The 26,438-nt window shown below is 36.3% G+C and overlaps 1 protein-coding gene across 1 annotated transcript in view; it reads right to left on the bottom strand.

Annotated features, from left to right (window-relative positions):
* LOC108666050 (glucoside xylosyltransferase 2-like) overlaps nt 1-26,438 on the bottom strand; it is a 44,241-nt gene that overhangs the window by 16,011 nt on the left and 1,792 nt on the right. The window contains exon 5 of the mRNA XM_047882823.1: nt 10,818-10,914. Within this exon, the coding sequence (XP_047738779.1) occupies nt 10,818-10,914 (97 nt within the window). The remainder of the gene's footprint in view (nt 1-10,817; nt 10,915-26,438) is intronic.

Genomic DNA, 26,438 nt, shown 5'->3' with positions numbered 1-26,438 from the left:
TGACGCTATCGCACGATGGGGCTGGTCAGAGTCTGAACAAGGAAACCCACGAACAATCGAAGTTCCCGCCATACGGGGGTATTGGGGCGTCCGTGTGCCAGCGGCTGACAGGTCTTCGAATTTCGATAGGGTTGTTGTTATTAATTATCACTAGTGCAGCACCCCTTAGGGTTGATAGTCAAGTCAATAGCTAAAACTGTAAGCTGCTCATAAATAGGCTGTGAAAAATCAACCATGAAACCATAAACTAACCGAAACTTGTACTTCACTGAAGTTTGAGATTTTCCGATAGTTAGCTAAGCCCAGGGAAAATTATTATGATGAGTAACCCGCACCTTAATTAGCAAGTAGCTTATACATGCATGGAGGGAGAAAGTCCTCTCGTCGGACCAAATCTCGATCTGTATGACGCTTGACACTTGCATAGAACTTTTAGAAATAGTTTAATCGATTTTGTGCGAGGCTAATAATATCATATATATCATCCGAAGTATCATTGGTATCATATACCTCGATCTGCATGGTTTGTTTCAAGGCTAAGTAACATACATAGAAGATTATATAAATAATTCATCACTTCAGTGACATGTGAAATTTATTACATGATATTTTCGACGCAAGTTTTTTCCCTGCTCCCTGCTTGTATCTTTTCATTTACAGTAAACTGCATGATGTTAGTTCACCCATAGCTTGCCCAAAGTTTCATATAATTTTGTTTTTCAATTTAATTTAGCGAACAAAATATTTTCAATCGAGAGTTACATTTTTAAGATTCTGTCAAAGAAAATAAATTATATGTGCTCCGTTATTAGGTCTAATTGTCTAGTATTTGGACATTATTTCGGACCGGTTCATTTTCATATTTTTATTACATCGTCTAATGTGTATAAAGCGCACTTTAATTTATGATGATTTTTTAGGGCCTAGAATAACTTTTCTAAGCATTTAACTACAAAATATTACGTCTGCTATTTCGTGAATTTGAAACGTGCACTAATGAGGAACTTTTTATAATGAATCGCTTGAAAGCAGATGTCTAAAAAAACGCAGAGGTTATAGGATCGTGTTTATTTTTCTTACATAATATCGGGTGTTATTTCTTTTTTATTTTATTTTATTAGCTATGACATTCAGTGGCTGTATAATCAAGGGAATTTAAAGCTTGCATGAATGGCGCAAATGATTTTCAATTATACTGAAATCATTGAAAATGAAAAACTAATAAGCTTCTATACGACAAATTTGGTGATGGATTTTAAACTTGATGTCAGTAACTCATTTGCTTCTCACGTTTCATCGAATTCTGACTACAATTGAGAAAGAACCAGGCTCCTCTCAGCAAGTTGAACTTTGTCGCGCAATTTGAAACAATTGCACACACATTGTCGGACGAATATGAATTAAGTTAATGACGTGGTTAGGACTGACGTTACGTTAGGTCAGAACCCTTGATTTTTAGCTAGCAATTTCATAAAAAAAAATCAAATCTTTTTTGACATTTCGATCACATCAAATGCCGGCTTAGTTATAACTGCACGTGCTTCACCTTTTTATCCTAGTAAATTATCAGAGCATTTGTTTCATTGCAGAATTTTTACCGATTACAATTTATTTAGCTTGGTAAATATATGAGTGTAGGGCAGAATAGGTCGTGAGGCAGATTAACGACCATTTAATTTGGATGCTGGTGTACGGAAAGCTGATGTTCTTCGACAGTAGAGATTGATGCGGCACTGCCTTTTTAGCGCATTTTCTCATTTATGGAAAAATGCACTATTGTGCTCGCCATGTCCGTCTGTCCGTCCATGACTTCTCATTTTCAATGACGAGAAAATGTGCTCTCTGTCACTCACTGCAGTGAGTACTGAGTTATATTTTTTACGTCTTAGAGGTAACTGAGAAAATAAATAAGGTAAAATTTAAAATGAAATCAGCCCTCAAACATATTAGTTCCATTAGAAGACCGGGAGTGCATTGATTCAATAAATTAAGTAGAAGTTAAGAGTGCATTGATTCATTCAAAATTGTAGAATTTAAGAGTGCATTGATTCATTAAATAAAGTAGAAGTTAAGAGTGCATTAATTCATTAAATAAAGTAGAAGTTAAGAATGCATTGATTCATTCAATAATGTAGAATTCAAGAGCGTATTGATTCATTAAATTAAGCAGAAGTTTCATGATTCATAGAAATTATCTAGAGACCGTTTCATAAGCTTTTGATCGTGCATTGAAACAGAAGCATAACAGCGAGTTATGCAAGCTAGTTCCTCGATAACAGAGCCTGGCATCGTACATTAATTTAAATAAAAAATATATCTCAGTACTCACAGCAGTGAGTGACGGAGAGCGCATTTTTTCGTCGACGAAAACGGACGGACAGACAGACGGATATGGCGAGCACAATAGTGCATTTTTTCTATAAATGAGAAAATGCGCTAAAAACTTCAGATATGGGTACCGCCGTGGTGCGATTTAGTTTCGACAGGTGTTTCATTATACATTGTGGCATCCATCTCTTGCCAGTAGCATCGCAAATTCCGTAAATGTGATACCTCATTGGAAGCTCTCATGCTTACGGTGCAAATGAAATGTTAGACAATGTTCGTCATTATTTGTTATTATTAAGAAGTTTATTTATCTTCACATAGGGTACGTTCTTTAGGAGAAATGTTATATTGTAGAATTAATTTGAATAATTAAGTCATATTGTTCAAGGTATGAAATCAAAAGGTGCAGAATTTACGAAATTTCAGTGGCTAGTGATTTCAGATCAGTGAACCTCATAGGCTAGTGTGGTAATGGAATATCCACCTTTAAGGTACACATGCTTTAATGATATATTTTGATGCGTTTTTTTCTGCTCAGTAGAACATGAACTCAAGTAACTCAGCTTTTTTAGCTTCTGTTCTTTTCGTTTCAAATTAAATGGGATTCAAACATTATTAAACCGCGGTTTCCGAATTTGCTCTACTCTCCATAGTATGCACACTAAATTTGAATATTTGCGCAGTATGTTCTCACTGAATGGGTTTCCTTCACAATTGGTGCATACTCAAATTAAAAAATTCTTGTCCAAACAATATGCTGAAGTGGTTCCTGAACGTGACGATAGGAATCGTGTTTATTCTTCTTTTCCTTACTTTGTCCCGCATCTGTGACGATGGCCCAGGAGTTGAAAGATCTATTCTCTAACTACCTCCCGAATTTAAATCTTAATATATTGCTGGTGAACAATTTTAAAATTAGCTCGTTTTTCAAGTACAAAGATCCTCTCCCTGTTCTTTTGCGATCATCCCTAGTCTATCAATATAGTTGTGCGCAGTGCGCATCTGCGTATGTCGGTATGACATTGCGCAATTTTTATACTAGGCTTGCAGAGCATAGAGGCAGGAGTTATAGAACAGGGCCTATACTTTCAAAAAAAGTTAAGAGATCGTAAGTTCCTGAACCAATCATTGACGGCCTTTCAAGCAAAATCCACCAATCATAGACAAGAAAATAGAGCGTAAGTACTTACGTTCATTTAGCGAATTTTGAAAGTATGGCCCCAGGGTACATACCTGCGCATCTCCCTCATTCAGCCGTACGTATTCATGCCGAGCAGTGCAACGTCCCGGTGTCCAATAGTGATTTTAGAGTTTTAGCCTCCACAACCGGTGTTTCTGACCTACGAATTTTAGAATCATTTTATATTTTCAAACAGATACCCAGTTTAAATGCCGCATTCAGTTCCTATCCTCTACAAATTGTAAATAGATAGTACCTTCTCTACATGTTATCTCATTTTTATTTCTTTTATCTTCGATTTTAATTCTTGTGTCAAGTTTAGGTGAATTGCTTGAATGTGCATTTTAGGCTACTAATTGTTTTACCTGTGTTCTAGGTTTTGAACTGACGATGGAGCTGTACTCCGAAATGTTTTCTCTTATAAGAAATGGTGAACTTTTTGGCTATTTTCTTTACTTTTAAATTCCAGATAAAAACTCGTCTCCGATTTGATGACCGGCTTGAGAAATGCTAATATTTAACAGAAAAAATAATGTGATTAACAAACTTGGTGCAGGCTATACGTAACTATGCGCCCGCTCTCCATTTCGGATTTAAATAATCGGCAGATCGCTACATTAGGTACAAGTATTGCGTGAATATGAACATAAAAAATGCCTTGGCATTGTCATCCATGGTTGCTACACTGATCGAATTTCTACCAAACTGTCAAAAATAGAGAATGCCTTGTTAGTGTTGATAAGATGTTTGGGAAAAGGTTGCTTGAAACCTCGCTTGTCGAAAGGTCAAGTCTACAAGTTTTTTTTTTTGGCATTTGAGTGTACGTGGTATTAGATGCACATATTGATATTTCATGCACACAAAGAAAAGTTTGAAATGTTAGGTTTACAATAATCAGTGGGTTTTTCCATACCGTGGTTCCAATCTTCGATTTTCTGATCTTCCATTTTTACGGTGATAACGTGAAGATTACCGTTCATAACAATGCAGCATATGAGAGAACAGTATTGAAACTTAAACATATATATGATGATTATAATGAACTATAAGAGATTGTGTCTAGACAATATGAAAACTTATTCATAGGACTGAGAAATTTTGAACGGATTCTCGATGTATGAGGAAATATTTCTGACGTCAGTTTCTGCTTCCCACGTTTCATTGACGAGCGTTATTTTCTTAGCAGAACTGCGCGAAGACCAAGAGGCGATCAAAATAGTGATGGTGCTTTGTCGCAGTGAGTATTACTGCTTCTATACTGCTGCTTATATAAGCGGTTTAGTGTGCANATTTTGAGATCTGCTCAAAAAAATTTAAGATTCGTCTTTCACGAGAAAACGATAATTTTTGGGGTTAATTTGTTTATTGTAGAATTGTCTGACTATAACTCGGTGCAGGATGCATAATTTTAATCGTTTAAATGATTGTGCAAAATTCGCACGAAAACTATGGAAACGTGAATTTACATTTCACTACAAAGTAAAATGAAAAAAAAAATATCACAAGATTTAAACCATGTTAGCTTTTTTTCAAAATGGAATAAACTGACGAAAAAAATTCTTAGACCTAAGTTAAAAGCAATTATGCCTCGTCTCCACGCTTAATTTTATACCAACTACCGATACCAAGCCTAAGAGTTTTCACTTGGAACAAGTTGCTGTGAGAGAATCCGGTCAATGTATTCATGTTCTACGCAACGTTTATCCTTTTGAGCTGTAGATAAATTTTTTTCTCAAATTTGCCTGGAATTCATTGACGTGCTGCGTCATGTTCAGTTCTTGCCACGCTTTATAAAAAGCCTGAAAAGTATAGAAATATTAACATCATGCTTGGTAGTCAATAATTAATTGAATTATCACGGCAATATTCAATGTTTCTTTATTGCGGGCTCATCACGATTCGCAATTGATAATAAATTTTACCACCCGTTAGAAAATTATTTGTTATTACCACATTGGACAAAATGCGAGTATTATTACTTATTTATTCCTCGCAGCCTACTAAAATGAGCATGAATTATGAATGAAAATATAAAACAATAATAAAATCAAACCTATAAAGAATAGAATAGTCATTAGGATAATTATATCAAAGGAGAGTAGCCATCATTAATTTCAACATTCAGTTCCTCTCCAAATTTGCGTGCTAAGAAAGCGCAAATAGTAAAATTTATGTAGGTTAATTTTGCAATAATATTATCAAAATTCTCTCAATGGCCTCTCTGTTAATTCTGAGAGGCCATTCTCTCAGTTTATAAATTTAGATGGGAAGTCTAAGACTCTTCTTTCAGGGATCTTCGAATTTTCTTACAGTATTCGCCGTAACCATTTCTCTGCAGCAGGTAATTCTTGTTACCATATGCCTTCAAAGACGAATAACATTGATGACAGTTATTCCATCTGTATACATTGGTAAAGCAAAGACCAATCCTTTGTTTTCTGACGATAAAAATATACTTAAGATACCATTGACGTCGACGACGTTTAATAGAACCCTAGACAAGTTTGAAACAGAAGGGAATATATGTAGTGCAAGAGTTAACATTTAGCTAGCCCACGGCCCTTTGCATCACCAGCACATCGTGACGTGATGGGCCTTTACTTGAATAGGAATGCTTAAACACATCTGTAATTCCTTTAGAAAATATAATAAAAATATCGGCACCTACGTAATCTATAGGCATACCAAGTTTTCCACAGCTCGTGTGTATACTGCATAATCAAGTTTAAAAAATATAACTCAGTACTCACTGCAGTGAGTGACAGAGAGCGCATTTTCTCGTCGACGAAAATGTGAAGTCACGGACAGACAGACTGGCAGACGGACGGATGGACATGACGAGCACAATAGGGCATTTTTCCATAAATGAAAAAATGGGCTAAAAACATGAAGCTATGAGCCACTTTGTCTTCAAATGTTGATAAAATTAGGTTCGAAATACATTTGAATTTTTTCAGGAAAATAAGTACGTGAAAATGGATGTATATTAAGGTGGGTAACCATGCAATCACTCCACAGAAAAAGAATCCGTATTTTCCTGAACCTCATGTCAAGTCTGCCAAAATTTTGCTTCAACATCTGGCTAGTTGGTATAAGTTTTTAAGACAGATAACGGTGTAAGTTTCAATAATCGTTTAGGCAGAAAAAAAGACTTTCGTTTTATCGAATATCACATTTTCGTTTTCCTACTCAAATTAAATCTATATTTAACTTGTAAATGCAAATGGCAGACTTGGTTAGAAGAGTGACGAGTGGTCACGAAATAGCTTTTGAACTTTGAATACTTGTCAATTTACATTAAAGTTATTAACTAATTAGCTGGATATAGCATACATTCCTCAGATTTATTTTATGTTTAAAGTAGATTTCAACTCACTTTAAATTTTCCTCTAGAATAGAAGCTCCCCCCGCTTCCATGGACGGTCTTCGAACCTTCGTTCATCATTTTCGGACAGGCACGAAGTTTTTTCCTTTCACAGTAAAAAGGTCGCACCATCCACTCGCATCCAAGTGGGTAGAAATGAGACTTGAACTGTAATGAAAAATTGCGAGGTAGAATCCCGGCTCAGTCATTGAGATACGCTAATAGTGATCACGCCGCCCGTAGCATTAAGTCTTCGTTCGTTAGAGCATGAAAATTCCATGCCCTATTGATGAGAAATCGCATTATCTTCGGAAATTAATGGCATGTTATAGTAAAATAGGTTTATATTCATCATATATATAGATAGAAGTAACAAAATTTTAGATTGGAATGTATGATAAACTTGGTAGCGGAGACTTGTTAATTGTGATTCTCACACTCAGAAACGCTAGTCATGCGACACCAATACGAAATATCAAATTTTCGAGGTAGGGCAATGAAAATTGGCAGCGGTCGCCTTCAGCAGATAGTGTTTCATAAAAGGTCGAAATTAAGGACAACGGTCGATTGTTGACCACGGAACTTACTCAATGTATCTGTTAACTATCGTTACCAATTAATTAAGGCCTTTCTAGCTCTAAATTTTCTTGAAACATTGAAAATAATTTCAATCATTTTCCCTTTTTCAGATTAGACTTGTCGATATGATGTAAGGGAATGGTGTAAATTTATTCATATTAGTAATAATGCATAGTAATAATTTTTCGTTTTTCATTTAGAGCTTTTCATACTTTAGGTTATGCAAGCATCCAGGATTCATTCAATCATGTTCTAGTTACGCACTGGTAAGGACTACAGGGGCACAACGATTTGTACAGACATGTTTACTGAATATAGTGTGAACTCAGTGTTTTATGACTTTTATCTCAACAGAAACCTTTTCACGGCCGTATCGAGATACATTCATAAAGAGTTAGTTAGGTCTTTTCCCTTGTGTCGAATGTAAAATATCGAGATTAGCAATTTCACCGTTTTTCGTGGGATGGAATGCGACTCATCGATATCAGTTTACTAACCCCTATTTTGTTTTCACCAAATGGGACTCACCAATGAACTCCGCTAATGCTAACTTTTCTTTTGGTTGACTTGATGAACTGATCATTACCTTAATGTCTTGAAATTTTCCCAGGTACCATATACCCAGGGTTCGCTTATGGAAATCAACCCTAGGCCATGCAGCAATCACCACCTATGACGGCAACTAGGCGCCGCGCACCCGCTAAGAAATTAATAGAGCTTTCATGGATAGAACTTTCATGGGCTCGCGCTAGCTCCTTAAATCGGTGGGGCTAACCGCTGAGCTACAGTGGCTTACAACAATAATTGAAACAAACAATACTTCGCACTACTTATAAAAACACTTTGCTTGAGCAACCGTTATGGTTTCCAACATCTAGTGATGAAAGGACCATAATTCATACGGCCAGTTTTATTAAAACGCTAATTTACCAATAATAAAAAAACTAAAAAAAATCCGGGTAAGATACGATAATTTTTTTGAAATTTCAATCGAACCTGTTTAGCGTGTTAAGCTGTCATGTGTCATGGGACGTCGACTTACCTTGGCGAAGAAGATGTTGAGTATATCTTGATCGCCATATTGAAAATAATCGCTGTATGTAGCCGTGATGTTGAGCACTTGGTCCTCCCAGCCTCCTGGGAACTGCCTCATGCGGGTTAAATTCATCAGAATCAAACCTGCGTTAAACCCCATTTCTGTCATCCGAACCTCCTGCAAAAATAAGAAGCAATTCAGTCGGTCAGCTTGATGTATATTCCCACGAGAAACACCTCTACACTCATTGCGGATACAAAGAAAATCATCAATTCCGCAAACATTTGTTTTTCAAGTTTTTACACTCACGAAGAAAAGATGGAATTCCAACCACTGATAAGTAAACCATTATTTCATTAGCTTCTCGTTATATGTTACAAGCGGCTATAACATTATATATATACTATATACTTATATATTTAGCCGTTATATTTGAAGAGAGCTTCGCAAATTTATACAAACTTGACTTAAATAAACATTTGTGAATGTGAAATTTCAGAGTCATTCATAAATGAGATTACTCGAAATCATATACAGTTTAAACCATCTATGCAAGTGAGCATAACAATAGGAGCCTAATTAATGTTCAAAATTGACTGACTTTCTAAAATATAGTACTGATGCCCGCAGCTAGCAATAGACAATATGCAATATGCTTTCTATCTTAAGCTCATTCACCTTCGGTATATAATTATAATCTCGCTTGTCAAGAGCCGCGGCAGCAAACTGGCGTTCGTCAAACTCGTTGAAAATTTGCCAGAGTTCTTCAGGCGGGCGCAGGAAGATGACATCGCTGTCCATGTAGAGGACGGAGGACTCCTCCGGCAGCAGGCGCAGCAGGAAGAGTTGCTGAGACGAGCAGGGACGGAAGAGGCCTCTCATGTCCTCGTGCTCCGGCGGGTACCACGAGGCCACGAACTGAAAGTTTTAAAATGGTTATCTTTAATAATAAATTATCTGGGAGCCTAAAATTACATAGATACGGTGCTAAGAATTTATTTTACAGCGATATGTGAGGCAGCGAGTATTCTCGATTGATTGAAGTGTCTACTAATTCTTGACCTAAAATTCAACTATGCGTGTTGTAGCGGGCCAGCCTTGGCCACGCTTAAAACGCTGTTAGTTTTATTCAGCCGCCGCACCTCTCTGACAAAGACTGATGAGAAAAAGTATGAGTAGATGGTGTTCTAGAGAAGTAGCTGATTAGGAGTTGTTTCAGGTTTTCACTTTCAGAGCTGTTAAACAGTTAGGTACTAATTAAACCCAGTTTAGGCAAGGGGCTTTGTGGTCTAGTTTCCAGTGCTCCTATAAGAATAAATAAGAAAGAAAAGAAAGAAGCTGATTACGAGTAGGCAGCCGACTTTTGCCCGAGCCACTACACTTTGTAGTGTCTGTAAATATCTGTGTCTAATTGTCTGTATAATGTCCGTACTTGTAAACTTGAATGAATTAAGTTTGTAGTCCTATGTCGTGGCTGCGAGTTCTCCGTGAAATATAAATATACCTTGTGTCCTGTGAAGATTCGCTGAGCCACTTTGATTAATCCTCGTACGCTAGGGCCCGTAGGCAGAGATCCAGTAACGTCGTGTATGGGGCGCAATTCTCCCGCTACAGTGTTTCTGATTTACATGATTTGAAGTAACGTGAAATCTACACTATGCACAACTGAAGGATATTCTGCACGATAACTTGTGTAGGCCGTACAATTATTCGTCCCTATTCATAAAAACTAGTGATTCTAGTTTTTCTCTAGAAACTATATAATATATAGTTTCTAGTATAGTTATATAATTAACTATATAATTTCCTCTAGATTACTATATAAATAAATCAACAAATAATATCTTTACAAATTGAATATGAAGAAGTATTGATTGATATGTGTTTAAAGACGAAATTAGACAGGTTAAATGTCAAACTGCCTCATGACTTGCAAAGATTACTTTTCACGCGTTAAAGATTGGTAGCAATAAAGATGTATAATTTCATTGATTCGGCTAGCTCATTAACCTTCTAGAATGAAATGCATAATAAATCAATGAATCTCATACCTGAAGATAACTCGGATTTCAATTATTAATCATCTTCAACCACTACAACTTTGAAAACTAACATCAATTCTATAGGTTCTTCTACTGAAAATTCGACTGTCAATCCAACCGCTCGTAGCATTCAAATTCTTACTTCTACATAACTTCTACATGAACTGCAACTTCTAAAACTCTTACTGTTATTGATAAACTTGCTACTATAGCATTAATTAGTGCCGAGATTATCTCGATTATAAATTCAAATCAATATATGCCTTATATGTACACGAGAAGTGTCACCTTAAAAGAGATTCTTTCTTTGTAGGCCGTTGGCCAGGCTTGAGTCAGAGCTACCAGTTCGTTGAAGACGTCCTGGGAGTCGCTCACGATTAAGAATCTGAAAATAATTCACAATTAAATTCAACTTTTGTCAATATAAAGCAAATTAGCTCAGTTAGAACTGGAATTAGAAACTTGTCGTTTTTATAGTGCACAAATATGTGTTTTCCAAAGCGTCATGACCTACAGAGTGAAAAGAATTATTTCGTTTCTTTGAATGAATCGGAATGATTCGCACGTACTCATAATCTGCCCACCACAACTCAATCCCCAACTCAATCCTCATTTAACTGTTAAAAGCACCATGTGATTTAACTGTTAAAAGCACCATGTGATTTAACTGTGAAAGGCACCAAATGCTTGAGCCAATCTTTGTCGGCCACAGCAAAAGCTGAATTATGGAGAAAACAGTATGACTGAATATTTCATAAATACCGTCTGAGACATTCGGAGATGTGGCCGAACGGAATTTAACCGTTAAAAATGAGACGCAGACACATTGTCCATTGAAATAGAAACAAAACACAATACCATGCCGAATAAGTCGTCTAGTTGGTTAACTTCAACCATTTATTGGGGAGTAGGATAATGAAATTTGGATGCGAGACTACTCCACAGCAGGTGTCTACAATAGAACTCAGGGAACAAATAAAGCAGCCGCTACACACGTACAACCTGTGACACCGATTGAAGTTCAGCATCTAAGCAGCTTGCTAGCTCTGTATGACACGGCATAAGCCAACCTTTATCGTACTCTCAGGAGACTATAAGGTCGGATATAAGATATCTATCAGAAAATTATTTCGATCGAATGGCAAAAAAACAGAATAACTATTATCCTAGTGTAGCGACTCCTTGGCTGTGAGTCCCCTATTTTTCAAAGGCCTGTAAACGAAACTGTCAACCTAAACCCCTAATAAAAGGCCAATGAACGAGACTGTCAACCTAAACCCCTATTCAAAGGTCTATGAACGAAACTGTCAACCTAAACCTCTATTCAAAGGCCTTTTACACGAGACTGTCAACCTAACCCCCTATTCAAAGGTCTATGAACGTGACTGTCAATCTAAACCTCTATTCAAAGGTCCATGAACGAAACTGTCAACCTAAACCCCCTATTCAAAGGCCTATGAACTAGACTCATCCTAAACCTTTATTCAAAGGCCTAGGAAAGAGACGGTCAACCTAAAATCCTAATCCTATTCAATGGTCTATGAACGAGACTGTCAACCTAAACCCTTATTCGAAGGCCTATGAACGAGACTGTCAACCTAAACCCCTATTCAAAGGTCTATGAACGAAACTGTCAACCTAAACCCCTATTCAAAGGTCTATGAACGTGACTGTCAACCTAAACCTCTATTCAAAGGCATATGAACGAGACTTTCAACGTAAACACCTATTCGAAGGTCTATGAACGAAACTGCCTTGGATTTGGGGATAGGTTTCCGGATGCTTGCTCTGACAGTTGCATTTGGGATTAACTTTCCAGATACTTGCTAACTGCCAACCTAAACCCCTATTCAAAGGCCTACGAACGAGACTGTCAACGTTAACACCTATTCGAAGGTCTATGAACGAGACTTTCAACGCAAACACCATGTAGAGATAACCATGCTCTACAACTCCCACCTGATGCGTTGAAGGGAGAGATATACTGCTGATTTGATGGCCACGCTTGCTTGCAGTAATTGTCTATCAATGGAATTCAACAATTTCTTTGATTTGCCTGCGAATAAAATATTATTTATGCATGAATGAGATTTAGATATTGGAATTAAAATATTTTTAATTGTATTGTAAATACACAATAAAAAGTTTGTCAAATCACCAGTTCAAAAATGCTATACTCACTGCGGCAAATAACCAGGATTATATTGATCTCCTCCTGAATTTGCTGTCTTCCGCGTGGTTCTGATAGAAAAATATCAATGTTCTATAGGTGTCAGTGAAAATTTTATCTTTGATCAGTAAATTATATTAAATTTCCCAAATTTGCTGAAAAATCTGCATTGTTTTGGACGACCAGAAAGCGCGCATGGTTCATTGTTGAAGCTTTGAGTATACAAGTTCATTTTTTATGGGAAAGGGCGAGCTTTGGCTGAACACGTAAAAACGTATCACAGTCTGGATGTGAGTTCAACGTTAGAATCAATAGTTGAACTCTAATAATTATCTCAACAGAGACTCAATTAATACCTGAAAATGTTTATTGTCAAAGAACAAACGATCACACAGGGCAATTTGATGCAAAAATTTTACATTTCTGTAGTTGGTTCATCCAAAAAGCGTGTGAGTAACTTTAAATTATTGAGAGCCAATAAAAATTAGATGAATCGAGATTGAGGCAATTTATTCATGTGTACCGATATCCATAAGTTGAGATGAAACACAGCAGACATAAAAACAATTTTGTCTCTTCTCATTGACTAAATTTCTTTAATATATTATTTCAAAATTACAATATCACGGGTTCTGCATGTTAAGACTTATGATAGCGATGAATTGCTATGAGCTTACCAAGGTTGTTCTCAAGAAAGGGTCGCTTTATGTTCGGCGTGAGCAGCACATACAAGGCCATCATAAGCAGGAGCAACAGCGTAGCCGCTCGGCCGCATTGCCGGCTCATTCGAATTGACCTCATCAACGTGTTCTCAACGTAAGGCAGCTACAAGTCTTAAATAATATCCCGACATCGGAAAGTATAGTGTATAATATATCTTCATAAATTATTTAATTCCAATTAATAATAATAATTTAAACGAATATTAATAAATGTGCCTCTAAAATTAATAAATTGAATATCATACACTTCATTTCGTACTCCATTAAACATTTTTCATTCACAATGCATCACTTCGGCAATAATTATTAGTAAGTGTGAGTTTCACAGAGTTTCACGTTGGTAACCCTGTATATACCGCAAAGTAACAGCCCCCCAATCCAACATACCAAAACTTATTTTAAGAAGCAATCATAATTGACGCGCTATCAGTATGTATAATAGAATTACATAAAACCCCTAAATTTATATCGTCAATTATATTATCTGAAAATCGATCCACAAAAAAAATCCCTCCTATGGTAGGTTAATTCCCCACAGAGAACTTTTCAGGTCGGTGCGTGATATTTGGACTGTCACTTCTTAAGCTAGAATGAAATTTATCCACTATGTCGACGTCTGAAAATTTTTTAAGGTAACTAATACTGAAAATTACGTCAAGCATTAATGTTAGGAAATTACCTGGAAGAGTGGTGCATGTTGGGAAATTAACTAGTAACGAAATGAATGCTGGGAAATCAAGTTGTACAGTAATGAAAACAATGAAATTGTCTACTACAGCGATGAACGTCGGGAAACTTTTGGGAGTTAATTAGGGAATTAAATCCGATGTTCATTGCCACACTAAGGTTTTCCATAAATTAGATGCATAAAAACAAGGCTATGCCTAATGTTTCCTTTTTTAACTTTTAATTTTTAACTTTAGTATGTATTAACTTTTCGGAATATATTGTCTCTTCCTCGCAACCACGGATTCTCTCAATTCTTGCCCTTCCGTTTTCAAAAATAATAGGTGATGAGACTGGTTGTAATGATCCTGATAATGGTGGTGGTGTAGGTGATGACGCTTGTATTCCCCATCCAAGCTTAGAGATAAAATAAAAATTTCATTTATAACAACATCGGGCATCTTCGTTGATGACACCAATCCCACCACATTTTTAGTAAGATAACAATCATCACTTGAGGTTGTCGGTCCTAAATAAAACTTCATGGACTTCAAAACGGAGAATACTGGTGCTTTAGTTGCGTTGATGGGCTATTTCAATACTATGATTGTTATAATATATCAAAATTACTATTTTTCCTGGATGAGCTAAACACCTACAGGGAATCTGAATGCTTCGCAATATTAGTACAAATACACTCGTTCCAACAGCTAAACCTCACTTTAGAATATGTAACTGCTCTATGAGCATGAAAACAGCAGCTACACGATCGTTGGCATCGATTGTTGTGCGAATGACAATGTACTGCTCACAATCTAATCAGTCACGGGAAAACTATTGATTATTGAGAGAAGAGAGTAAACTTCGTTTGTTGAGATAATATTGTCTGTTACATTGGCTCAACCTTGAGCTGTTTTTATAATATGGGAAAAATGTAGAGAAATGACCGAATTTCTTAAAATTTTAAATGATACAATGATTTGATTATTAAAATCGTTATGGCAAGTCACTTTGCTGCAGACTGTGTAAATACATCTAAACCTCACAAAAAATCAATTTTACATAGAAAACAAAGAGCTAATTCGTTTTTCTGAAATGGTTTCGAAAAGTTACATCTACTCCACCATTTGTGATATGGTTTGCGACACAAGAACCAGGTTAGAATTTTATTTTATGATGTGGTACTCAACATCATTATTTTATTTTTCAATCATTAAAGATTGAAATGATGTCATTGTATTTAAGCAAATACTATATTGTATAATATTTGCTAAATATTAATTTAGCAAATACGAAGATGGTCAACTTTCAAGTTAATTTTGTAAAAAAGAACTAAGATTTGTAGTTTTTCTTATCTGAGGCACTGGAAATTTACACGCATTAAACATTTCTCCAGACATGTCTAGACAAAATCGGGGAGCAGCTATCCTGGCACCCTATTTCAAAATCCAAGTTGATACTAAATCAAATATATCTTTCCCAACCATTAAAAGAACAACGTCATAATACTTAATTGCATTCAGCATATATTAACAGCCACCAAGATGCTTGATTGATTTTAATGTCACTAACTTAAATAAATATCCACGAGAAAACTTGAGAAGCAAAGGAGTATTACTAATATAGATTCTTCATGTTGCTTGCTATTTACTGTTTCCCGGCTTCTGCAAGCCACTCTTTCAATGTAATTTATTTTCTGTTTCATGTCTGGTTTTAATTATGTAATTCATTTAGACCCTTAATAAAAACATTGATATTAAGTAACCCTAATGTAAGGATTTTTAGCTTTAAGAGTTTCGTAAGAAATGTTCTAGCAACGTCGACCCAAATATTGGAAGCGTCTATGGTCATTCGTTGATCCTTCTTATTAATTAAAGCCTTCAGCCGCTTGTGATTTAAGTGAACGTTCAGGTTGTCTTATCTGTTATAGAATAACTGCGAGAAAGATGTTTAGGATTTTTTGTAATTTTTTTTTTTTAAAGGCCTCCCACACTCACCATTCCAACAAAAAAAAAGGAATTGATTTTATTAATTAAAAACAGGGAATGGTTTCAGGTCAATGATCAGGGCCCCGACCTTAACGCCTCTGATGGTGGCCTACACCGACTCCGAGGGTCACTGAGCTGTGACGCGAGCGAGGAGCGGGCCCACGTCGAACTTTTCTCTGACCGCCGTTAGAATGCTAGCTGCATTGCCTCTCTGCACAGCCATCGTGGCCTCGTGGTACCCGCCGGAGCACGAGGACATGAGAGGCCTCTTCCGCCCCAGCGCGTCTCAGCGACTCTTCCTGCTGCGCCTGCTGCCGGAGGAGTCCGCCGTCCTCTACATGGACAGCGATGTCATCTTCCTGCGCCCGCCTGAAGAACTCTGGCAAATTTCAATTTACTAGTTATCTCTCGATTTTCAATCGAGAGTTACATTTCTAGGATTATGCTAAAGCAAAGAATTTATATTTTCTCCGTTATTTTCCCTAGTTATCTAGTGATGACATAAAGATTATTTCGGACCGGTTCAATATCATATTTTTATTATTATATCGTCTAATGTCTATGAAACGAACTTTGATTCAAGATTTTTTTTCGTGCCTAGAATAAATTATCTGTTGTCAAAGAAGCAGTGTTATTTTAGAATCGTGTTTCTTTTTCTTACAAAATGTCTGTTGTTATTTTTTTATTAGCTATGACTTGCAGTGGCTTTATAATCCAAGGGAACTTAAAGCTTGCATGAATGGCGCAAATGATTTTCAATCCCTAAAATCATTTTTTCAAACGAAAAACTTATTATTATCTACACGACGAAATTGGAGATTGATTTGAAATTATATGTCAGTAACTCATTTGCTTCTCACGTTTCATTGAATTCTGACAATAAATGAGGAGGAACCAGGCTTCTCTCAGCAAGTTGAACTTTGCCGCGTAATTGAAAACAATTGCATACACATTGTCTGACGAATAAGAATGACGTTAATGACGTGTTATGGACTGACGTTAATCAAAAAATATAACTCAGTACTCAGTGCAGTGAGACAGGTAGCGCATTTCTCGTCGACGATAACGTGAAGTCACGGACGTACAGACAGACAGACACAGACGGACGGACGGACATGGCGAGCACAATAGTGCATTTTTTCCATAAATGAGAAAATTCTCTAAAAATGCACCCTTGATTTTTAGCTGGCAATTTCATATAAGAAGAATCGTCTTGGATATTTCGATGTACGACAAATGCCGGCTCAGTTATAATTGCACCTGCTCTAACTTTTTATCATAGTAAATTATCACAACATTTGTTTCAGTGCAGAATTTTTAACGATTCCAACTTATTTAGCTTGGGCAATATGAGTGTATGGCAGAGTAGGTCGTGAGGCAGATTAGGGACCATTTAATTTGGATGCTTGTGTACGGAAGGCTGACGTACTTCGACAGTAAAGTTTTGCGGCACTGCCTTTTTAGCGCATTTCTCATTTATGGAAAAAATGCACTATTGTGCTCGTCATGTTCGTCTGTCTGTCCGTCCGTGACTTCACGTTTTCGTCGACGAGAAAATGTGTCCTCTGTCACTCACTGCAGTGAGTACTGAGTTAAATTTTTTTACGTCGTAGATGCAACTGCGAAAATAAATAAGGTAAAATTCAAAATAAAATCAGCCCTCAAACATATTAGTTCCATTAGATGACCGGGAGTGCATTGATTCATTAAATAAAGTAGAAGTTAAGAGTGCGTTGATTCACTCAATTATGTAGAATTTAACAGCGCATTGATTCATTAACTTAAGTAGAAGTTTCATGATTCAAAGAAATTAGCTACAAGTCGTTTCATAAGCTTTCGATCGTGCATTGAAACAGAATCAAAACGAGTTATGCGGGCTAGTTCCTCGATAACAGAACCTTTCATCGTATATTAATTTAAATTAAAAAACTTCATATAAGAGATGCCACATTACTATGTGGCATCCATCTTTTGCCAGTAGCATCGCAAAATCCGTAGGTACCTCGTTGGAAGCTCTCTGCTTATAAGGTTGCTTAAAACCTTGCTGGTCGAAAAGTCAAGTCTACAAGTTTTTTTTTCACATTTTAATGGCAACATTTGAGTGTACTTAATTGGTATTAGGTGCACCTATTGATATTTCATGTACACCAGAGAAAAGTTTAATCATTAGGTTGACAATAATCAGTTGGTTTTTCCATACCATGGTTCCAAGCTTCCATTTTTTGGTCTCCCATTTTTACAATGATAACATTAAGATTACCATTCATAAGAATGCAACATATGAGAGAACGGAATTGAAACCTAAACTTATATATGAGGATTATAATTAACTATAATAGATTGTGCCTAATCAATATATTTAGAAATTTTGAACGGATTCTCGATGTATGAGGAAATATTTCTGACGTCAGTTTCTGCTTCCCACGTTTCATTGACGAGCGTTATTTTCTTAGCAGAACTGCGCGAAGACCAAGAGGCGATCAAAATAGTGATGGTGCTTTGTCGCAGTGAGTATTACTGCTTCTATACTGCTGCTTATATAAGCGGTTTAGTGTGTACGTATTGTTTATTGCTAGCGATAGTATATATCAATTAATAACCGCAATTTATTTGTTAATGATTTTCCAGCATTTTCATCATTATATTAATACGTCATTAACGGCCTTTTTTCGATGGTTAAATGTTGAATGGGAGTTGATTATAGTTGAATAATTTAGAATCGTAGGAGAGTATTTCTCTTTTATGGGACTAGAATTCAGTTTCGTAGAACAATGCACATTTTGATGTTTTATTTCTCTCGGTATACATCTGTTCAAATATATAAATCACTGATGGAAATTCGTTCTGCTCGACACTTCATTTAATACAACCAACTTCTGTTACAAAACGAAAATTTTTGTAGTTACTCAACCCATGAATGTTTAATCAATAAACATATAACAATTATTAATTGTTTCTTCAGGCGATTCAATATCATTCCTAGACTCGATTGAAAGGAAGCTGCTCGATCCAAGACAGAGTGGCCATCAAACATTAGGTGACTTTTGGCTACATAGTAGGTAAATACATTGTACACGTAGCGAAAGCCTTATATGTTTATACTCACAGAAAATAGCATATATCGGTTTACCTTGAGCAACCTAGTGAAATTTTTGGTGTATCTCAGAATTTCACCTGCGTCCCTCTCCTCCAGAGATGCGCTCATGACCAGTAAAATCGTGCTTTTACTGGCCCAACTGAAGCCTTAAGTGCGGTTATTACAAACTGGCCATATTAACCTTAGCGGCTAAGATGACTTGCCTGCTGAAGCTGAAAGCTGTTGAATGCAGAGGAGTCGCTCCAGCTCTGCCTCGGACTGCTGCGTCCGAAACGCATACTATAAGGATACTAAGGTGCGAATATTTCAGTGTGAAATAAGAAGTTGCTGTGCTGTCATAAAATAAAGCGGATTCCAGAACTGCTATTTATATAACTCATAAATAATAAATAATTATTCCTACATGTTAATTTATTTCACCTTTGGTAAATAATGGTAACCCGCGACATAGACAGTTGCCGCGGCAAACTGCTCGACTCATTGGACTAATTGAAAATTTGCCAGACCTCTTCAGGCGGGCGCAGGAAAATGACATCGCTGTCCATGTAGAGCTAGGACGGCGGACTCCTCCGGCAGCAGGCGCAGCAGGAAGAGTAGTTCAACCATTTCAGAATTTGTGATTACGGGTGATAACAACGATGATTCGGCACCGAATTTCACTTAATTTGAGAAATTCGTTCACTTCCTAACCGCGCATTTCATTACGGGAAATGGCCGAAAGAACCGACGATACCTAAAATAATAATACTAAAGAATAAACAAAGAGTAAATGAATTTCATAATATATTTTACAATTTTGTTACGGTCAAGTGAGTCAGCAAAGTGCATCGCTAATTGGACAGCGGTTGACTCATCTAAATTGGTCATCCAGACTCTTCCATTTCTCTCAGTGCAAATATCAAGCGTAAACAAAATCACATCTAACAAGTTAGAAATTAAACATTTCCAAAAATATAATACTCATAATTTATTACGCACCTCGTAAGGAAGTATAATGCCTTAAAGACAATTAGAAGATTAAGAAACTATTTATATAAAAATAAAAAAACATTGCTTGGCTCGTTATTTTAATTCCTATAAATCATTCATCATCTACGTCACAATGACGAAACGGTGAATTATTTCTCTCTATTCATTGTGTGATTACAACAGAAATTAGGTATTAAAATCAGTTTAAATCTCGTAGAATAGTTCTTAAAAGAAACCCAACTGATGAGATGCAAAAATGAATGAATTTTGAGATCTGCTCAAACAAATTTAATATTCGTCTTTCACGTGAAAAAGATAATTTGTTGGGTTAATTTATTTATTGTAGAATTATCTGACTATAACTCGGTGCAGGAAGCATAATTTTAATCGTTTAAATGATTGTGCAAAATTCGCACGAAAACTATGGAAACGTGAATTTACATTTCACTACAAACTAAAAAAACTGTTACAAGATTTAAACCAATTTATATTAATTTCATAAAAGCATAAACTGACGAAAAAATTTTTTAGACTTAAGTTAAAAGCAATTATGCATCGTCTCCACGCTTAATTTTATACTAACTACCGATACCTAGCCGAAGAGTTTTCACTTGGAACAAGTTGTTGTGAGAGAATCCGGTCAATGTATTCATGTTCTACGCAATGTTTATCCTTTTGAGCTGTAGACAAATTTTTTCTCAAATTTGCCTGGAATTCATTGACGTGCTGCGTCATGTTCAGTTCTTGCCACGCTTTATAAAAAGCCTGAAAAGTATAGAAATATTAACATCATGCTTAATAGCTGTCAATAAATAATTGAATTATCACGGCAATATTCAATGTTTATTGTTGGAGGCTCTTCAAGATTTGTAATTAATAATAAATTTTACCACCCGTTAGAAAATGACATGTTCAACACATTGAACAAAACACGAGAATTATTACTTATATATTCCTCGCAAAGACGAATAACATTGATGACAGTTATTCCACCTGTATACATTGGTAATTAAAGCAAAGACAAATCCTTTGTTTTCTGACGATAAAAATATACTTAGAATACCATTGACGTCGACGACGTTTAATAGAACCCTAGACAAATTTGAAACAAAAAGGGAATATCCCTATCAAAATTTTTAGTTGGTGGCCACCCTGAATTAGGAACCGCCTAGGACTCGGACCGAATGTAAATCAGCTTCTCACTGTCCGCTTTTTGGTCTACATTCCGGTCCCCGAATCAGACAGCTACAAGCGCCTGGTCCTTATGCTGCTAACTCTTGCCCTACTCTCAGGACACAATAAAGTCGGCAAGGAGGTTCTGACTAGTCGCTGATTGCGATCAGGTGGCCAACTGACCCAGAATAACTCTAACGCGAACATAGCAACTCTGGGGCAGAGGCTGAAGCATACCCCGAATTTTGTTAGGGATGTAGTGCAAGAGTTAACATTTAGCTAGCCCACGTACGGTCCTTGCATCACCGGCTCATCGTGACGCAATGGGCCTTTACTTGAGTAGGAATGCTTAAACACATCGGTAATTCCTTCAGAAAATATAATAAAAATACGGGCACGCTACGTAATCTATAGGCATACCAAGTTTTCCTGCGCTCTTGTGCATACTGCATAATCAAGTTAAAAAAATATAACTCAGTACTCACTCAGTGCTGCAGTGAGTGACAGAGAGCGCATTTTCTCGTCGACGAAAACGTGAAGTCACGGACGGACAGGCTGACATGACGCTCAATAGGGCATTTTTTCCATAAATGAGAAAATGCGCTAAAAACATGAAGCTATGAGCCACTTTGTCTTCAAATGTTGATAAGATTAGGTTCAAAATACATTTGAATTTTTTCAGGAAAATAAGGTAGGTACGTGAAAATGGACGTATATTAAGGTGCATAACCGTGCAATCACTCCACAGAAAAAGAATCCGTATTTTCCTGAATCACATGTCATGTCTGCCAAAATTTTGCTTCAACATATTTGGCTTGTTGGTATAAGTTTTTAAGATAGATGACGGTGTAAGTTTCAATAATCATTTAGGGAGAAAAAAGACTTCAGTTTTATCGAATATCGCATTTTTCCTTTTCCTATTCAAATTAAATCCATATTTAACTTCTAAATGTAAATGGCAGACTTGATTGGTTTGATGAGTGATGAGTTGTGTTGTCACGAGAGAGATCTTTAACTTTAATTACTAGTCAATTCATATTAAAGTTTTTAACTATTTTGCTAGATAAAAAATACATTCTAAGATTTATTTTATGTTTAAAATAGATTTCAACTCACTTTGAATTTTCCTCTAGTATAGAAGCTCCCCCCGGCTCCATGGACTGTCTTCGACCCTTCGTTCATCATTTTAGGACAGGCGCGAAGTTTTTTCCTTTCACAGTAAAAAGCTCGCCCCATCCACTCGCATCCAAGTGGGTAGAAATGAGACTTGAACTGTAATGAAAAATCACGAGGTATGTAGAATCCCGGCTTAGTCATTGAAAGACTCTAACATATTGGTCACGCCACCCGTAGACCATATACATATAAGTCTTCGTTCGTTAGAACATGAATATTCCATGTCATATTGATGAGAAACTGCATTATCTACGGAACATTGATGGCATTGTATGGATAAAGAGGTTTGTATTCATCATAAATCTCTAGAAGTAAGGAAATATTAGAGTGGTGATAAGTAATAAAATATTAGAGTAGCGAGACTTGTTAATTGTGGCCCTCACACTCAGAAACACTAGTCCTGTGACACCAATAAGAAATAATATGCGTTTAAAAATTACTTTTTAAAGACAATACTTCTGAAAAATCCTGTGTCTTGGATGTTACACATGTACAATGAATTTTTAATTTTATTTTCATATATTGAAAAAAATTATTTTTCACATTTTTTTATATTTTGTAAATTATCAAAATTATTTATTCTGTCAACTGATTCATGCATTGTCTCCGACTTTATGCAATGGTGCAAAAATTCACATCGATTCGACAGGTCAAATTGCGTCATATATGGATTAAGAGATTTGTAGCAGACGAAATTATATTTAAATGTTTTTTATTAATGAAAAAAAATTTTTAGTTCGTAAAATTATTTATTCTGTCAATTGATTCATGCATTGTCTCCAACTTTACGCAAGTGTGCAAAATTTCAGATCGATTGGACAGGTAGAAGTGTGTTAAATATCGATTATAAGATTTGTAGCAGACAGACAGACAGACAGACAAACAAACAACAAGAAGTGAAGTTAAAGAGAAGTGTTGTAATATCAAATTTTCGAAGTAGGGCAATGAAAAGGCAGCGGTAGCCTCCAGCAGATAGTGTTTCATAAAAGGTCGAAATTATGGATAATGGGCTAGTAGTGACCACGGAACTTATGACCAGTGGGGCTAACCGCTGAGCAAAAGCGGCTTACAACAATAATTGAAACAAACAACACTTCGCACTGCTTGTAAAAAACGTTTCTTGAGCGACCGTTATGGTTTCATCTAGTGATGAAAGGACCATTATTCATGTGGTCAGTTTTATTAAATCGCCAATTTACCATAATAAAAAACTAAAAAATTCCGGGTAAGAAGCGATAATTTTTTTGAAATTTTAATCGAACGTGTTTAGCGTGTTAAACTGTCATGCGTCATGGGACGTCGACTTACCTTGGCGAAGAAGATGTTGAGTATATCTTGATCGCCAAATTGAAAATGATCGCTGTATGTAGCCGTGATGTTGAGCACTTGGTCCTCCCAGCCTCCCGGGAACTGCCTCATGCGGGTTAAATTCATCAGAATCAAACCTGCGTTAAACCCCATATCTGTCATCCGAACCTCCTGCAAAAATGAGAAGCAATTCAGGCGGTCAGCTTGATGTATATTCCCATGAGAAACACCTCTACACTCTTTGAGGGTACAAAGAAATTAAAATTAATTTCGCAAACATTTGTTTATCATGTTTTTACACTCATGGAGAAAAGATGGAACTCCAACCGAAGATAAGTATGTCATTATTTCATTAGTTTTTCATTATTTGTTACAAGCAGCTACAACATTAAAAATATGTATATATAGCCGTTTATATTAGAGGAGAGCTTTGCAAATCGAAATAAACTTGACTTAAATAAACATTTGTGAATGCGAAATTTCAGAGCCATTCTTGAATGAGATTGTTAGAAACCATGTACATTTATGGCAATTTAGCATAATTAGGAGCCTAATTTTCAAAATTGACTCACTCTCTGAAATATCATACGGATGCGTACAGTTAGCAAAAGAAAATATGCAATATGCTTTCTATACTAAGCTCATTCACCTTCGGTATATAATTATAATCTCGCTTGTCAAGAGCCGCGGCGGCAAACTGGCGTTCGTCGAACTCGTTGAAAATTTGCCAGAGCTCTTCAGGCGGGCGCAGGAAGATGACATCGCTGTCCATGTAGAGGACGGCGGACTCCTCCGGCAGCAGGCGCAGCAGGAAGAGTCTTTGAGACGAGCAGGGGCGGAAGAGGCCTTTCATGTCCTCGTGCTCCGGTGGGTACCACGAGGCCAAGAACTAAAAGTTTCAAAATGGTTATATTAAATAATAAATTATCTGAGAGCCTAAAATTACCGATTTATTTTACGTAAATATGGTGTTTAGAATTTATTTTTCAGCGATATGGATGGTGGCAGCGTGTATTCACAATTGAAGTGTCCACTAATTCTTGACGTTGAATTCATCTATGCGTGTTTCCGATTTACATGATTTGAAGTAACGTGAAATCTGCACTATATGCACAACTAAAGGATATTCTGCACGATAACTTGTGTAGGCCATAGAATTATTCGTCTCTATTCATAAAAAACTAGTGACCTCTCGATTACTATATAAATAAATCAACAAAAAAATATTAACAAATTGATTATGAATAGCATAACTAACTATACACAAATTTCTGCTTTAATCTGTCCAATTTACAGTTTGACGGAGTACTGAACGTTTCTAATGAAAAGTGCGCAATTTCTAAGGTAGAAATAAACATATATAATTTTATTGATTCAGCTAACTCATTAACCTTCTAGAATGAAATACATAATATATCAATGAATCTCATACCTGAAGATAACTCGGATATAAATTATTAATCATCTTCTACCACTACAAATTTGAAAACTAACATCAATTCTATAGGTACTTGTTTACTGAAAATTCGACTGTCAATCCAACCGCTCGTAGCATTCAAATTCTTACTTTCACATAACTTCTACATGAACTGCAACTTCTAAAACTTTTAATGTTATTGAAAAACTTGCAAACAATAGCATTAATTAGTGCCGAGATTATTTCGATTTTAAATTCAAATCAAGATACGCCTTATATGGACACGAGAAGTGTCACCTTAAAAGAGATTCTTTCTTTGTAGGCCGTTGGCCAGGCTTGAGTCAGAGCTACCAGTTCGTTGAAGACATCCTGGGAGTCGCTCACGATTAAGAATCTGAAAATAATTTCCAATTAAATTTTACTTTCGTTAGCCCAAAGCAAATTAGCACAGTCAGAACTTGAATTAGAAACTCGTCGTTTTTATGGTGCACAAATATTTTGTCGCAAAAGCATCATGACCTACAGACTGGAAACAATTACTTCGTTTTCTTTATATGATTCCCAGGTACTCGCAACCTGCCCACCACAACTCAATCCCCATTTAACTGTGAAAGACACCATGTGATTCAACTGTTAAAAGCACCATGTGATTTAACTGTTAAAAGCACCATGTGATTTAACTGTTAAAAGCACCATGTGATTTAATTGTGAAAGGCACCAAATGCTTGAGCCAATCTCTGTCGACCACAGCAAAAGCTGAACTATGAGACAATAGAATGAAGGAATATTTCATAAATACCGTCAGAGACATTCGGAGATGCGGACGAACGGAATTTAACCGTTGAAAATGGGACACAGACACACAGTACATAGAAATAGAAACAACACACAATACCATGCCGAATAAGTCGCCTATTTGGTAAACTTTAACCATTCATTGTGGAGTAGGATAATGAAATTTGGATGCGAGCCGACTTCACAGCAGGTGTCTTCTAGAACACAGGGAACAAGTAAATCAGCCGCTCCATACAACCTGTGGCACGGATTGAAGTTCAGCATCTAAGAAGCCTGCTAGCTTTGTATGACTCGGCGTCAGCCAAATCTTATCGTACTCTTGGAAGACAATAAAGTCGGATATAAGAAAATTATATTACCAGAAAATTATTTCGATATAAAAATACCCAGAATAACATAAGTCTAGTTTAGCGAATCCCTGGCAGAAG

This window comes from Hyalella azteca, unplaced genomic scaffold (assembly GCF_000764305.2).
Source record: "Hyalella azteca isolate HAZT.00-mixed unplaced genomic scaffold, Hazt_2.0.2 contig11415, whole genome shotgun sequence".
NCBI lineage: Eukaryota > Metazoa > Arthropoda > Malacostraca > Amphipoda > Hyalellidae > Hyalella > Hyalella azteca.
Note: the sequence above shows the minus strand (reverse complement) of the source record. Positions and strands in the feature narration are given on the sequence as shown.